This window comes from Numida meleagris, chromosome 3, assembly GCF_002078875.1.
Source record: "Numida meleagris isolate 19003 breed g44 Domestic line chromosome 3, NumMel1.0, whole genome shotgun sequence".
Taxonomy (NCBI): Eukaryota; Metazoa; Chordata; class Aves; order Galliformes; family Numididae; genus Numida; species Numida meleagris.
In genome coordinates, this window is record NC_034411.1 from 38,176,302 (window position 1) to 38,191,417 (window position 15,116).

The 15,116-nt window shown below is 41.5% G+C and overlaps 1 protein-coding gene and 1 long non-coding RNA gene across 7 annotated transcripts; one reads left to right on the forward strand and one right to left on the reverse strand.

Moving 5' to 3' along the window:
• LOC110396444 lies at window positions 80-4,042 on the reverse strand. 2 transcript variants are annotated; one of them, XR_002436965.1, is made up of 4 exons: window positions 3,515-4,042; window positions 2,204-2,293; window positions 1,504-1,698; window positions 80-164 (listed from the first exon to the last, which is right to left on the reverse strand). It is a non-coding gene; the product is annotated as an uncharacterized LOC110396444 (long non-coding RNA). The 2 variants fall into 2 exon arrangements; XR_002436966.1 differs by lacking the exon at window positions 3,515-4,042 and adding an exon at window positions 2,416-2,565.
• On the forward strand, window positions 2,711-15,041 carry GNG4 (G protein subunit gamma 4). 5 transcript variants are annotated; one of them, XM_021392076.1, is made up of 4 exons: window positions 3,025-3,118; window positions 6,129-6,220; window positions 8,992-9,097; window positions 14,874-15,041. In XM_021392076.1, coding segments are annotated over exons 2-4 (237 nt in total). In that variant the 5' UTR covers window positions 3,025-3,118; window positions 6,129-6,218; the 3' UTR covers window positions 15,003-15,041. The 5 variants fall into 5 exon arrangements, with proteins under 5 accessions (XP_021247755.1, XP_021247753.1, XP_021247754.1 ...); XM_021392080.1 differs by lacking the exons at window positions 3,025-3,118; window positions 6,129-6,220 and adding an exon at window positions 2,711-2,830; XM_021392078.1 differs by lacking the exons at window positions 3,025-3,118; window positions 6,129-6,220 and adding an exon at window positions 2,789-2,926.

The window sequence follows — 15,116 nt, forward strand, 5'->3', positions numbered from 1 at the left end:
GGTTAGAACCATGTTTCTGGCCTAATTTCACCTCTCTTCTTTTAGAGATCTTCTGCTCACTTTGCTCCAGATCCTTTTCTGCTTGTTCTCGGGTCTTTTAAGGTTCTTGAAGCGTGGAAGTTCTGTTTGTGGACAACATCATGTAGCTGTGAAACTGCAGGAGGCTGGGGTAAAAGTTTGGAAGTGAGAAACCCAATTGTACGTATGTGCATGTGTCCCCCCTTCTCATGGGATGTGGGGCTAGAAGTGGAAGTGAAGTATCTCTAAGCAGAGACGTTTCCCCCTCCCGCCATCCTCCTTCTCTCTGAAAACCTAGCTGAGCTGAGGAAAGGTAGAAAAACAGTTCCTCTGTGGGTTCAGGAGGAAAGAGAGATCATAAACTAAGAGGAGGAAGAGAATGGTGCTGGTGGCAGCTGGAGGCTGAGATCGCTTGGCTTCTATGTGGCAAGGCCTATCTGATAGTTTTGCGTGATTTTTGTGGTGAGCCTGGGTCACTGATTGTGGAGATATGTAATGAGAAAAGGAAGGCCATGCAATAGTTACATTTTGACTTGTAGTGGGAAGAAGGAACCTAGATCTGAGTTTGGGACAAATGTTTAGGACAAGCTCACTATAAGAAATAGAAGGAATGAAAGATGTTCAGTAGAAAACTACTAGGACTGCTCCCGAAGTAATGCCTCCTGTTTTATTATGCTGGCCCGTGACATCAGAGGAAGATGGTGGTGGTAGGACAGTAGAGGTTGAACCTTCCCACCAATATTCTGTCACATTTTGTTGCTCTGTGACAGATGGCAGCAGAAGGACAGTCTAACCAGGTGATGTCTGACATGGAAGTGAGTACGAAGCAAAGGTGTGGCATTGAATTCCTCCATGTGGCAAAAATAGCAACCACTGACACTCATTGATGCTTGCTGACTGTCTATGGAGACCAAAGAGTGAATGTGAGTAGAGGGAGGCAGTGGGTCCTGTGTTTCAGCAGTGGGGACAGTGACATGAGAGGTAAGCCGCATTCTGGATGGCCATGTGCAGCTGTCACACCACAAAATGAAGAACTCTTCTGCAGTGCTGCTGAAAATGCATAGCTAATGGTGGTTAACTGTGTTGAAAAACAGTGTTTTGTAGTTGAGAATTTGCTCTATTAAATAGTATTATTGTGCTCTTTGTCTTTTCTATGGAAATAAATAGGAAGCATTATTTTTGGAGCAACCTACATGTATATGAGAAGTAAATCAAGCAGTATAAAATATTCTGCAGGAGGAAAAAGTGAGATTCTATAAGTAAAATGGTAATTTAAAAAAGAAAATGGAAAAACCTTTGACTTGAAGCCTGAAATACAACTTTAAGGATCTTCTTTGTGCTTAAGCCTTATCTATCTTTGAAGAAAGACCCAGTGAAAAGTCTGTCCCTGAATACTGAGTAAGAGTCTATCAAACTATAGAGAGCAGTGGCGGGGGGGGGGGGGGGTAAGAAACCACTTGGTTTTGACTTGCAAATTTAGTTTACCTTCATGTGGCAACTGTAGGGTTAGTCTGTAACTCCATAGACAACAGGATGCCTCCACTGCCAAGAAACACCCAGGTAAGGTACATGTCCCTAGAAGTTCATAACGGAGTCCCAAAAGGACTGGTTTTCTTCATGCTTTTCATATTGGCGTTTTCTTTTTCTCACATATGGAAAAAGTTGCAACATCCAGTTACTCTGCCACAATAATGGAAGACTATTTTAAAGCTGTTGCTTGCGTTTAAAAAAAAAAAAAACCTTGAAAAATTCACTGTGCATTTGTTGAACTTCTAGATGTACTGAGAGCTATTTGAAGAGCATCAAGAGCTGTTGGTGCCTGGTCTGACTGCACCCTTGCACTTTGCTTGGCTACCTTGCAGAGATCCAGGCAAAACCAAGCTTGTGCACTTTCCCTGGAAAATTCTAAAATCCTCAGTTTCTAACACAACTGAGTGACGCCCGCAGTAAACATATTGTGTACATCAGTGACACCTCTGATTATTTGAACCACCTAGTCCCTGCTTTGTCTCGTAGCATGTAAATCCTTGACATGGTAAACAGAACCTTCTCTAGACCGATGACAATACCACTGCGTGTAAAAGGAACAACTTTCCTGTAGGCTGCCCAAGTTCCTGGGCCCCCAGTGAAGGGAAGGCTGTGAGCGTACGTATGTACATTCAGTAATGTGTCTCGCCCTGCTTACCTTTTTCCTGCTGCTTTTCCTTCTCCTGAATAACCATCCTAAAAGCCATGGACTCAGCCTTTGGGAGGGGACGTCCTTGCTTCAAAGCACCTTTAAAAGCAAAGCATTTCACTGCTCTCCTTTGTATGGAAAAGAGAAGCGACTTGGAAATGCTCGTGTTTGGTGAGGAGGGAAGGAGAGGCAGTGGGCTATGGCAGAGGGGTGACACGTACACCTGTCCCTTATAGCGGTTCTCCAGTCAGCATGCGTGTTTTTAGGGCCGACTAAATTTTTAGTTAACAGTGTTAACTGCCGCTGAGCTTTACGGTTGCTTCTCACATTTGATTTGTGTATACTTTTCCCACTACAGCGCTGACTCATTTGGCCGTGCCCCATTAGCCGTGACAGCACAACTCGCGGAGGTCCCAGCAACGGGTTTTTTTCCACAGCGGAACCTTTTTTCACTTCATCCTCCCGTTGCTCGGCGTGAACAGGGGCCGGCGCGGGCTCCTGTGCCGGAGGGGCTTTGCCAGCTCCGCGCTCTAGAAACACGCAGACGTTCGCTCCCTGCCATTCGCTGGAAGCGTCCCAGCGGCTGGCTGACTGCGGGGTGCCGGCGGGCGGGTGCCGTCGCCTGCGGGGGAGGAGGTGAGGGCAGGGCGGCTGCAGAGCGGTGCCCGGGGAGCACCCGCGCAGCCCCTGCCGCTCGCGGCCGCGGACGGCTCCCGCCTCGCCGCGCTCTGGGTGGGTACCGGCGGCGCGCGCCGCTCCTCACGGCCTAACGGCTCCGCGGCGGTTGACGGGCGCGCGGGACGCGCGGGCAGAGCGGCAGCCGGTGAGCGCCGCGCTCCTCGGGCGCGGGAGCTGCCGGGCGGGGCGGGTGGGCGCGGCGCTTCCGCAGCGGGATCCGGGGCCGATAGCCGCGCGCCGCGGGAGGTACCGGCCGTCTGCGGCAGCCGGGCGCCGGCGTTGGGGTCGGGGTACCCAGCGGAGCCCGCCGCGCCGCCGCTCGGCTGAGGCTGCCGTCCCGGGGCGGGGCCGGGCGCAGGGAAGCGGCTTCTGCCCCTTCCCACTGGTGGGGCTGAACGAGGGACGGGTGCGCGGCGCTGCCCGGCCGCTGCGGGCGGTGCTGCCGCGCAGAGCGCGGGTAACGGCCGGGGACGCCGCTGTCCGGCCGGGGTGGGTGCTGCGCAGCTCGGCGGCGTTCCTTCTCTCCGCTTTACTTCTAGTTGGAATGGTCGGTTTTACCTGTATGTTTCTTTAAAAGTTCACGAGCACCTTAAACTCGGCCAAGGAAGCGAAATAGCGGGGTGCGGGGGGTCTCGCCTGTACCTCAGACCTCCTTCTTCCCTGGTGTTTTGCCCGAGGCTGTGCGTGCGTGCAGGTGGTCCGCAGGCGGCCTCAGAACGTTGTCCCTGCGAGGGTAGCTGCTTCCTTGGGTGCTGGAGCGCTGAGAAGCGAGTTGGTAGTCTCCTACAGAACGCGGCACGTCAATGTTCCGAGCTTGGCAGCTGGGTGTCACGCAGCGGGGTGTCAGATGGAAACGGAGCTGCTTAAGTTCAGCGGTTCTGCAGTTACCGGTGAAGCCAGCGCACTTAACAGGATGAGAGTTATGTTCTCTCGTTCTTGCTAGGAGCAGCCTTCCCGGTAACCATTTCTGCCGGTGCTACAAAGTGTCCTCAGAGGGGGTGGACTTCCCCCGAAACTCTTCGGTATCAGTCGGTTCGGTGCGGAACAGCTGCGAGGCTGTAAATGTTCTGTTTGTATTCCCGGTGCGTTTGCACGTGGGTAAATACATATGGGCTCTTTCTGCTGTTTTGAGTTTGGTTTGTCATCGCATCTGACTCAGGGACTGTTCCCAGGTATGTCTGTGCCTGGATTAACGTTATGTTGTACAGCAGGGCTCATGGGGAAGGCGATCTGCAGAGATGGGAATCCCAGAAGATCTGGAGTGGGCCATAACATTCAGTAATTTTGGGTCCACCCTTTTTGATTGCTGAAAGAAAAGAGAATCCAACAGTCTGATTTGGGGTTAGATTTAGTTCTACAGTATACCCTTTTGGGTTTACAGATGTACTTGGAGGTGTAAGAAGAGAAGCCTGCAGCGCAGCTCTTCATCTCATTGTAGAAAACTGTACCATAGAGCTTGAAACTGGATATTGCTTCTGTGTTATGCAGCTTTTCAGATTCTTTCTGCATTTTCTCTAATAAGTGTTTAGACGGTTTGGTAAATGTACGTTGCACATCTTACCTACACAAGGTCAACCTTTACCTGCAAATATTGATGTAACTTCCTGGGTTATCAAGAGAAGATATGGCCTTTGAAGTGCTCTAGGGTACAGTCTAATCTATTCTATAAACAAACGCAGAAAAGTTGCTCTTCACAAGCATTTTTGTGAGTAAAATCTTTGGCACAAATCAGTTAGCTGCATCCAGAAAAAAAAAAGGATGAAGATCATGCGGGGGAAAAAAAATCTAACAGAAAAAAAGCCCTCAGCTGGGCGGGATGGGAGGATGTCACTGCACAGCCTGAGGAGCGCTAGGATATGGCTGACCAGCACGGTGTCAGCCCACAGTAACTGCTCGGCTGGAAAAGGCCACGTAGCTGCTGCCCCTGTTCTTTTTAATGCGGTCAGCATTCCCCTTAAAAAGCCATCAAGAGTGGATGGATGAACCCAGCACACTGCCTAACCATATTCTGGATAGATGAGCTCCTGTATGATCTAGCACTACTGGCATGCACCAGTAACGTGCAGACTGCACATAGTCCGTTCACTGACATGGTTACTGTAACTACGGTGACTATCAGAGCCTGTGTACCTATGTATCGATCTAACTTAATAGGAGACTGCTGGAATAACAAGCAGGAATGAACATGGCGAGCACAGTTGAGCACTTTCCGGTTTGAGGCTTTGTAGGTAGCTGAAAAGATGGGGAGCAGTTATTCCTTGTCAGCATCCTTCCACCGTGTAGGATACAAATGTTAGTGTGCCATCCCAGGAGCGTGCAGGCCTGGAGAACACCTGAGCATCTGCAGGGAGCGCTGCAGAGAGTGCTCAGGGCTGTCCGTCAGGATGCAGGCTGCAGCTGAACACTGAGACAGAGATCCCACAGGAGCACGGCTGGAGGAGTTCTCATCTGACCCTAGGGAATGAATGTTCAGAGAAGGGATATGTAACAGACCGTCTGGTTATTAAAATTTCTTTTCTCTCCAGAGCTTTATTTCTGAGCAGCAATGTTGTTTCATTAAAGAATACTGAGCGTAAGGTTATTAGAGGATATCATAGGGCCTAAGGAGTCTCAGCCAAAGCCTAATCCACTAAGACATCACAGTTTGGTTTGAGAATGGGAACTACTCTCATAGTCAACATCACTTAAGATGTGATAGTGTCATAGCTGATATGCTGATGCTGTATTTGTGTATAATGAGGGAACGCGGAGGTATATTTAGCTTGCGAAGTGAAATGTCAAACAGAAGAAACCTGCCTTATAAGTTCTAGAACCAAAACTGTCTATATGAAAAAAACAGATTAGATACTTAAATGAATGCTAAGCGCTTCCAGAAATACAGTGGTTAAATATTTAAGTGTGTGTAAAGGTCAGGATAGGAGCAGGATTTGGAACACGGTACATGTTTGTGCCTCAGGGTATAAACAAGCCTCTTACTAGGGAAAAATGGAAATCTTCTATGGTGGCTGAAATACCTGTGGCCAGATTTTTTTTTCCTTTTTGAAGTTTATTTATGAAACCTTCTACTCTGATTGTTTTCTGACACAAAGAAATAATTTACCAGAGTAGTACGTATTTTTATTTTTTCCCCCATTTGTTATATCAGAATATAGGTAAGGATGTGCTATAGTTGTGGCATCACTTGAGAAAATGGGGTTTGGATTTTTAAAAGCATTTCAGTGCCATTGTGATCATCACGGAATCCCTTTTTCACTAGGTGCTTAAAAACCAGGTGGAATTACTGGAAACACCATTCTCTCCAGCATTGATGCAACCAGTAACATTTCACATATTCTGGCTCTAGTGCATGTAAGTTTTAGACTTTGATTAAATTTACTAGAAAAGCTAGGAACATCTGGAAATCTCTGCACTGTTCATGGAGTTTCAGTTGCTTAATTCAGTTTAACCGAAATGCATTATTCAAAATCAGATTTCTTGTTTGCCTCTCAACTCATGCTACAGCAAATGGAGACATGCTTCTGTACTTAGCTTTGATTTTTCATTTCTGTGGTCATTATTAGTCTAACCATGAAGATGATAACATTTAAGTGATTCATATTTGTGGGAGTATCATTTTGTAAACAAAGATAAATGTGTTTGTTCTCGTCGTTATAAATGGGTCAAAACTTAAAAGCTAGGAGGTTGGGTCAAAGAGGAAGCCCAGAGATGAGCTTTAATTCAGAACCTTGTGCTCTTCTGGCTGCCTCGAAGCCTTTCTGCTTGTCCACTGCAAGTCAAAACACACCTGAACGCCGCTTGAAGACTGGCTGGTGGATTGGTTGCGGTGTTTCTTCTGTACTGTACGTTGCGTTTTCTGCAAAGCCAGTTCTTCCACATGCATTTAATCCTGTTCTTTGTGAGGAGTATAAGTTAGCTGATTGTAAACAAAGGCCGAGAGAAAAAGTAATGCTCCTGTGTTCTAACGCAGTTTTAGTTAGTCAGGGTGCATTTCAGGAAGAAACTTGTGTTCCATTTAAATAGCATACACAGGTAGAGAAAGTGTTCTTTGTGTTGGCATATATTATTATGGCACACAATATAATTTAAGGTAGTATTTCTTCTACCCAAGTTTATACAAGTACTGTGCAGACTACCTAGGGCACGTGGATTGGAAGTCTAAGGTTCCAGGGGGGTTATTCATTTTATTTGATCTAGCAACAACATTGAGGACTGCATGGTAATGAGTTGACTTGCTCTCATGCCCTTATGAAGGAGCAATTCAAGAAAACCACTCAAATACGGACCTACCTTAATTAGGTGTCTCTTTGACCAGATCATGCTGTTAGAGCTTGTGTGCAGATCAGGCAATAATTACATTCTTTTGTCTAAGTATCTGTGGACCAAGGAGACTTCTGAAATGCTGCTACTTGAGGGCAGAAAAAAAACCCAGCTTACTTAAAGATAACTGTTAGCTGCTGGGTCTTTGGCACAGAGACATCTTCCTCCTCCACTGACTTTGTCACTCATTCCCCAACCGTGGCCTCACTATTCCCAAAGTTTTCTCAGTAGATCTTAACTTTGTGATTCACTAATCCTTCAGATTAATCCACTAACAGCCCTTAAAAATGGCATGCACAGCTATCAAATACTTTGCTATCAAAGCTATCAAATGTGTTTCACTCCTTACTCTACTGGCTCTTTGAACCAGGCATGGCCTTGCCCTCATGGGCTGCCGTTACAACCATGTACAGGAGTGCTTTCTTTAGCACACTTTGCAGCAGCTCCCTAAGAGAAGCAGTAGGAGCATATAACAACTTGGTGTGAAACAGAGAAGTGGGAGGTTGAGGCTGAGGATGAGAAGAGGTACAGAACCAGCGTTTCCTGTCACTTCATCAAAGCAGATGTGTATGCTTGCCCATAGTAATCCCACATGCGCCCTACTCATTTCAGTTCAGACGTCTGGTAGTCATTTCCCAGATTTGTAAAGGATCAGGCTGACAATCAAAAAATATCAGCTGACAATTATACAAACAATCTCTTTGCTTTTAGTCAATTCTTTTTAAAACTCCGGGTACATTCAAGGTCAAACTTTTTTCAGGACCAACCCATTAGACTACTCTTTTGAATAACTGGTTCATTCAATGAAATTACAGTGGCTCTGAGAAGTAGTGCTCTTAAATTGAAACAAAGAGCTGCACCAAAAGCATGTATTTGTAAACATGAGGTGGTGAGCAGAACGTGCTTGTGTGCTAGAGTTTTCAGTAATTTAGCACTGGTGGTAGAATGAGAGCTGTAAAGTGATGTGGAAAAAAAGACTTGCCAGCCCTGTGCATGATAATTAGCCTTGATGCTTAAGTATTTCTTAATGAGTAGGTCTGAACTATTAAATTCCTGTGCGAGCCCAACTTGAGATGTTGTCTCAATCTGTTCATCTCTGAAGAAAACACTAAAAAGCAAGGGAGTAATTACCAGAGTCACTCCGCACAACCTCTTTGCTTGACCTGGAGTTCACCAGGTTATGTACAGTATAGTATGCTATATATGTTTTTATTTGTCTTTTTACTTCACTGGAGATCTGCAAGAAAAATTTGGAAACCGCTCTGTTATTTCTTCTCAATCGCAATTATTTCATTTCTAAATTACTTAATTTCATTGTTAAAATATTGACCCTTTTTCTATCTTAAAATATCTCCGTTCCCAATGTTCAGCGAGATCAGCGTGGCATTCATTATTATTGTGCATGTTTCTGATCTTGTTCTCATGTTAGTAGGTGTAATTAGGGTATGGAGCCAAACCGCATAATGACTGAAAAGTCAGTTTGTGAACAGCTGTTCTCTGCTGACACTCTGAACCAGGGTGACAATTTCTGCACTGAAATACTGGCAGTGCAATCTGCATTTACATGCTGTTTGCAGAATTCAGACTGAATGCTTGCAGTTGAAGATGCAAATACATGATGCAATCAGGTACTATTGAACAAGGAAACGGGTATAAATGATATCTGATTTGTGTTTATAACCTACAGCCTGGCAGCGTCAGTATGGTGGGGTGGCGTTGCTTAGATTTTGATAACTGTCTTCTGGCTAATTAGTGTATTTGCTAGCTATACTTCTAAATTGTCTCAACTTTGCCTCCTCCAGGGAAAACAAAATGAAGGAACTAACGTCAAACAGTACAACCAATATATCTCAAGCCAGGAAAGCTGTGGAGCAATTAAAAATGGAAGCATACATGGATAGGATGAAGGTAAACTTAGGCGTACTGTTGATATTTTGAGTTCATTTCATTTGAATTCATTTGTGGTATAGATTCCCTATAATACTCCAAAAAGACTGGATTACCTGAAATCAAAATTCTGTGTTGAGGAATAGGACAGTATCAGGTCATAAATTCACCAATTAGAAAAACGGTATTTATGACTCAGAAATATTAGTACAACTGACACAAATACTCAGTCTTGCTTATATAAAAATATAAATTTCAGTTGTTTCAGTTATCACTGTTGTCTTGTCAGAGACAACTGAATTTGCATAGCTGTAGTTTCTATCTTGTATAGTATCTTGACAAATTTATTACAGAATAGATGTACACTCATAGAGATGGCTGTTTCTGTTTCCTTCAGTATGGGTCTGCCTTTTCAGCATAACCATGCAGGTTAGTTTTCAGTTGAATTAGTCCCTGATTCAGGTCATGTTGCTGCCGTGTGAACAACACAACTGACAAGAAGGAAAGTTAATGAGTGGAAGAGGGAAGGGCTGGAAAAATGTGGGTTAGTTTCTTGTAATTTGAATTGTTGATCCTTAGATTATTTTAAACTTGCTTTTATATAATCAAGTTATAACTTTCAAGTATGAAATCATTAGCACAGTTATGCAGATAGCTTCATTTGGTAGATGTATAATGACATTCTTAATTACATATGTAAGAATTACATAGGTTTTTTTTTTTTTTTTTGCATTTAGTTTAATTAAAAAGAACACAGGTATTAGCAAGACCTAACAATCATCTGGCTTACAAGTGTAATTATTTTACCTTTCATCTTGGGACCAAAAAAGACACCAAAGAGAAGTTAATACATTTCAGTATTCTTAAATATATGATAACATAATGAATAACTAATATATAACGAATGTTTATGTTATACTAATACAAACTAAATCTGATCCATAAAAGGTTGATGTCTTGATTTCTAGAATGTATTTGAATAAGTAGATGAGGGATTATGAAAAGAGGTTGTTTTTTTTATTTCAATATCTGTTTTCCTTTTAATCTTTGAAACGAATAAGTGTGTACTTGGCAAATTTTGCCAAGAGACTTCAAATGGTTTTAACAGGAGATTTGAGTTTTCAGGTCATAGCTGTAAAGTTAGAGAAATGTTATTTTTGTTACTACTTCTTAAACTAGTTAGACATTTAACAAGAGATCAGTCCTTTCAACATAACTTAATTAGACTCTCTTTTGCAAGTTAATAGCCAGGTAGTTATTCCCATAGTAGACAAGGCCACATTGTTAACATTAAAAAGGAACTTTTCAAAGTGTCTACATTATTGACCAGGGAAATCAACTGTTCCAGCTCATTTTTCTACCACAGAGGCACTTTGTTTTCTGTGGACAGCAGTTGCAACAATTTGGTCTGCTCAATAAAAGTTTTGTAGTTAAAATACATTTATAGTTATCCATTCCCTACTGTATTCCAGATTTTTTTTTTTACTGAATTTTAAATCTGGTCCTACAACCATTCAGAGCAGCAAGCAATGCAGTGTTTTGAAGTTCCACAAAAACAACTCAATGTTGAAGTGCGAAAGAAATAGGACAACTTAAAAAGGGAGGATGAAGTTATTGGCATGTGGATTGGTAGCTGAAAGGTGTATTACTTTGGTGGGTTTTTGTAAACATTAAGAATCCCAAAAGGATCATAAATCAAACCTGTCTTACTTCTCTGCAGAAGGAATGGTTGGGATTATAACAAAGTAAATAGAAAGCAGGAGGTGCAGATTCAGAGCTAGAAAACAGGAAGTGAAATTGGAAGAACAATGGCCTCATGACTTGTAGAGTAATGCATCCACCAAAGCTGTAAAGTTGAGAAAGCAAAGATAATATTGGTGCTTTATCACAGTTGTCCCAAGAATAAAGCACTATTTAATCTTCCCTTCACGAGCAGAAAAGCAAGGAGGAGTGGTCTGACATTAAGGATCATAGCATATCAGCTATTACTACATTTTCTTTTTTCTTCAAGAAGGTAGAAAATATTCCTAACAGGTTCTGAATAGTGTTGGGAGATAAACGAGGTGGGATAGGCAATATATGTGTGTGAATCTCTTTGTTTTAGATGTAAAGGATAAGCAGAGTGGGTGTGTAAGCAAAGATGGTAATTAGTCACAATCCATGACAAGAGAGATGACATAGTAATTGCAGCATTTTGCCCTGTCATTGAAGCTTGTAATTATTAGTGCAGCTAACAGGATTATGTTCTAGCTTTGGCTGTTTTTATCACCTCTGTTATCCTAAAATGTAATGGTAAAGTTCCACAGTCCTCCCAGGACTAATTCTTCAAAGCATCAGAAGCATCACAGTTGACTGTTTTTGTCTTGTTTTTGTTTTGCTTTTTCGTTTGGTAATTTGACAAGCAGACGTATTTATCATTACACAGAATAAATACACTTTTAAAAAATATGAGATTGATGCGATACTGATATATTCCATCCCCTCTGCCTATATATTTTAAAATATTTTTAGAAAATGAAATGCTGACTTTCTGTTAGAATTCATCAATCAGACTGGAGTCTAATATTTTTTTAGCCACTTCTGCAGTATGTATAAATTACTTTGCACCTGCAGAGCACGCTGTATTGTGTAGGTGAGCTGAAAAGATAAATGTGTATTAGTTTTGTTTGAATATTCAAATCAGATGCTTTTACTTTACGTCTTGCTAAAAGCTGACCAGAAACTGCCCAACAGTATTCCCCTAAAGGTGAGTAGAAGCTATGGTAGACTGGGATTCATTTAACTTCCTCTGTGGCAGGCATAGAGTGAGTAGTATATTATTTTGTGTGGTAACATACCATAGTATTGGCCATTGGGCTACCTCTGCATGCTGACACATGCTAAAAAAAGCTATCTATCTACGCTGTAGCTTTAATGTAATGTGTAATGCAGAGGTCCTCTGCCACTGTTGTTCTGAATAATCACACTGAGCAGGAAATGTACTGGAGGCAAAATTATATTTTGCTTTATTTTTTTGGCCACCGTTCTGAATTTGGTTCCTGTGAACAATCTTGGCAACGTGTTCACTGCTGCTGCTGTGCGATCATCTAATTTAACTCTTCATACTAAGTGGTCATTTTTCCACTGCATGAACATGAGCTATTCCAGTTCTTCAGTGAAGAAATTGCTATAATTCAGTTTCATAACCAGTGTAATCCCAGTGGGAGGATTTCTCCTCCTCACACCTTTTCTTGCTTAAAGGATTAAAATACATAGCTGAGGTTGTGATAATGTTCCTCAGTACCTTCTTGCAGGTTTTCCAGCAAATTGTACCATGTACTATGGTTTGACTAAAAGCAAAATTTTTTCTGAGTTAAACACTGTGATGTTGAAGAAAGTGTCTCTGCTTCATGATGTTTTGCATTCCTACCTGCAGAGTAGAGTTTTGGATATTAAAAAAAAAACAAAAAACATGTTGCGTTTTCGCTAATAAACATCCTTTTCATTGCTGTACGATGTCGAAGCACAGTAATATGTAGAGAAACAATTAGAAAATGATATCACTGGATTTACATCTTCAAAGAATGATAGTTAAAGTTGTGCTTCTCTTCCACAGAAAAAAAACAAAGCTGATGCAGCTTATCCATATGTGGAACAATCATGACAATTATGTGAAAGTTGGTCTTCTGTGATCACTCTGCTTAAAAAGATAGTTGGCTTCATGAATAAAATATTTACTAATGAACTTATTTGGTACCTTAATAATTGAAGATGGCTATGCTGAGCTTCTTTAATAAACCCATTATATAGGACCTAGAGAACTAGAGTATATTTCCTTTAGATTTTATTGGCAGTTAAGTTTATTATGATATAGAACTGTAGATGCCATTGAATCTTTTTGTGGGCACCTGTGGCTCAGAGTTTAACTTGCTCTGTTTGAATGAAAGAGAGGTCAGGTCCAAATAAATCAACTAAAGCATAGAACTGCCTTAATTTGAGAGATGTAGTTGAGCTTGAAAGATAGAAATAGAAAAGTGGAAATGAATATACTGATGACTGTCATTACCTGAAAATACTTCTCCAAGATGCTGCGGGGTACATTCCTCCTACAGTAACTAGAAACTTGTTAAGTTCTTTGGTGAATGAATTTTCTGCTCGTTTGTATTTTCCTGAGGTCAGCATAAGCCATTAGCACAGAAAAACATCTTTGCTGTCTTTTGATCTTTTGGGGCTCGATATGAATTTCATAATCAGTCTACATTGTGCTTCTCTTTGGAAAATCTGCTTTTTAAGAATTCACGTGTAAATTTAAAATTGTGAGTATAGCATTCCCAGACTTTCAGCCATTATAGTTCTACCTCTGCCCACCCTTTTGTCTCGCAGACTGATTCACTAGCAAACTAATTTTAAGTAACCTGAACACACCTGCTTCTTCAGTTAGGTGATAGATAGCCTACACTGGGATGCCAACCATAGAAAATCTCTGGGCTTCAGCATTCTACAATGGCATATTTTAAAGATAGAAAGTCACTTATTATCTTCTGGCAGTTAATTTAAATTTTGTGTGAATCCTGATTTGACACCTGTTGACTTTGTAGATCAAATCGAAAGCCTACCACAGGATGGACTGTTGCCAAAGCAAGTGGAGTGTGGGGAAGCTAAAGCCAACAGTGATGACACACCTGTCATTAAAATATCAGAAATCAGATTTATTATTCCTCTTTGCTATATTTGTGCAAACATGCTGATTTCAGTGCTTGACTGAGAAGAATCTGTCACGGTGATCAGAGGAAATACTTTGCAAAGACTATCTCATCCTCTTCACTCTACCATGATACTGAAGATCAGTAATTCAACAAAGCAAAGAAATGCAGATAATTGTAAATATCTTGCAGACTGAACAGAAGTAATTCATATGTGTATGTATGTCCTAAATTCTTAAGGGAAAAAAAAAACCAACAGTTGAAGCACAGCATTCTCAAGTCACAAAGTTGCAAAAGTTTGCAGATGTTAGCTAGACCTGAAGTAGTTTCATCTTTCATTTCTTGCAAAATATCTTGAATATCAAAACACTGTTACAATCCTATAGGACTTCACAGTAAGCATGAGCCAGATTTAAGAACTTGGAGACCTTACAACTGTTTATTTTAAAACCTTAAAAAAATTAAGATAATGATCAAATTTAATGTGATGAGTGAAGCATTACTTAAAATCATTTACTAAACAGAAGATAATAGTCTGATTTATCTCATTTAGCTTTAATGAGAACTATGACAAATTAGTATTGAATTTTACTCCTGATTTATTATTTCATTTTTTAATTCCATTTCCATTGTCATGTGCCTCAAGATCTTTTTTTCCACATCCAGATGAGGAAAGGATAGAGAGAGTCTGTGGAAAACTTTCCAACTTTTGCTGTTTTAATGCCTGGGAATAAGAACTGAGGCAGAAGGCCTCAGAAGGCACGTGTCTACAAAGACACACGCGTCATGGAGAATCCCTTTTGCTTATGACCAGTCAGCAGATGGATATTTCAATGAATAGATTCTCCTGACCTCGCTACTGATGGAGGTGAAAAGCTGAATATTAATCATATAAATCACTACCACCCACATCACTGTGTTAGGTAAAGCGTATATAAGGTTTACTAGGCATAATAAGAGCAAATTCAGAGCTGTGGTGTCTAATAACATGAAGAAAAAAGAAGTTTACTATTTTAAGACAATTTCCAATTCTGTACGTTACATGAAGGATATTTACACATTGCCAAGTGGTTCGGAGTTAAGTGTTATAATGGTTCTTTTTTCTCTTCTATTAGGTATCCAAGGCTGCAGCAGACTTATTGGCATACTGTGACGCTCATATTGGAGAAGATCCCCTTATTATTCCAGTGCCTGCATCTGAAAATCCCTTCAGGGAGAAGAAACTCTTTTGCACTATCCTTTGAGTCGGTTTTCAATTAAAAATATGTTAAAATTTGGTATCAGTGATGCATGCTTTTGGATTTAGCGTATTTTCCTCAGATATCAATATTTAACCTAGAATGACAGTGTTTTTAGAA

Bases quoted from the DNA above. Each gene is read 5' to 3' on its own strand.
- GNG4 (XM_021392076.1), top strand. The intron at 9,098-14,873 runs GTAAACTTAGGC...CTCTTCTATTAG, and splicing joins CATACATGGATAGGATGAAG to GTATCCAAGGCTGCAGCAGA.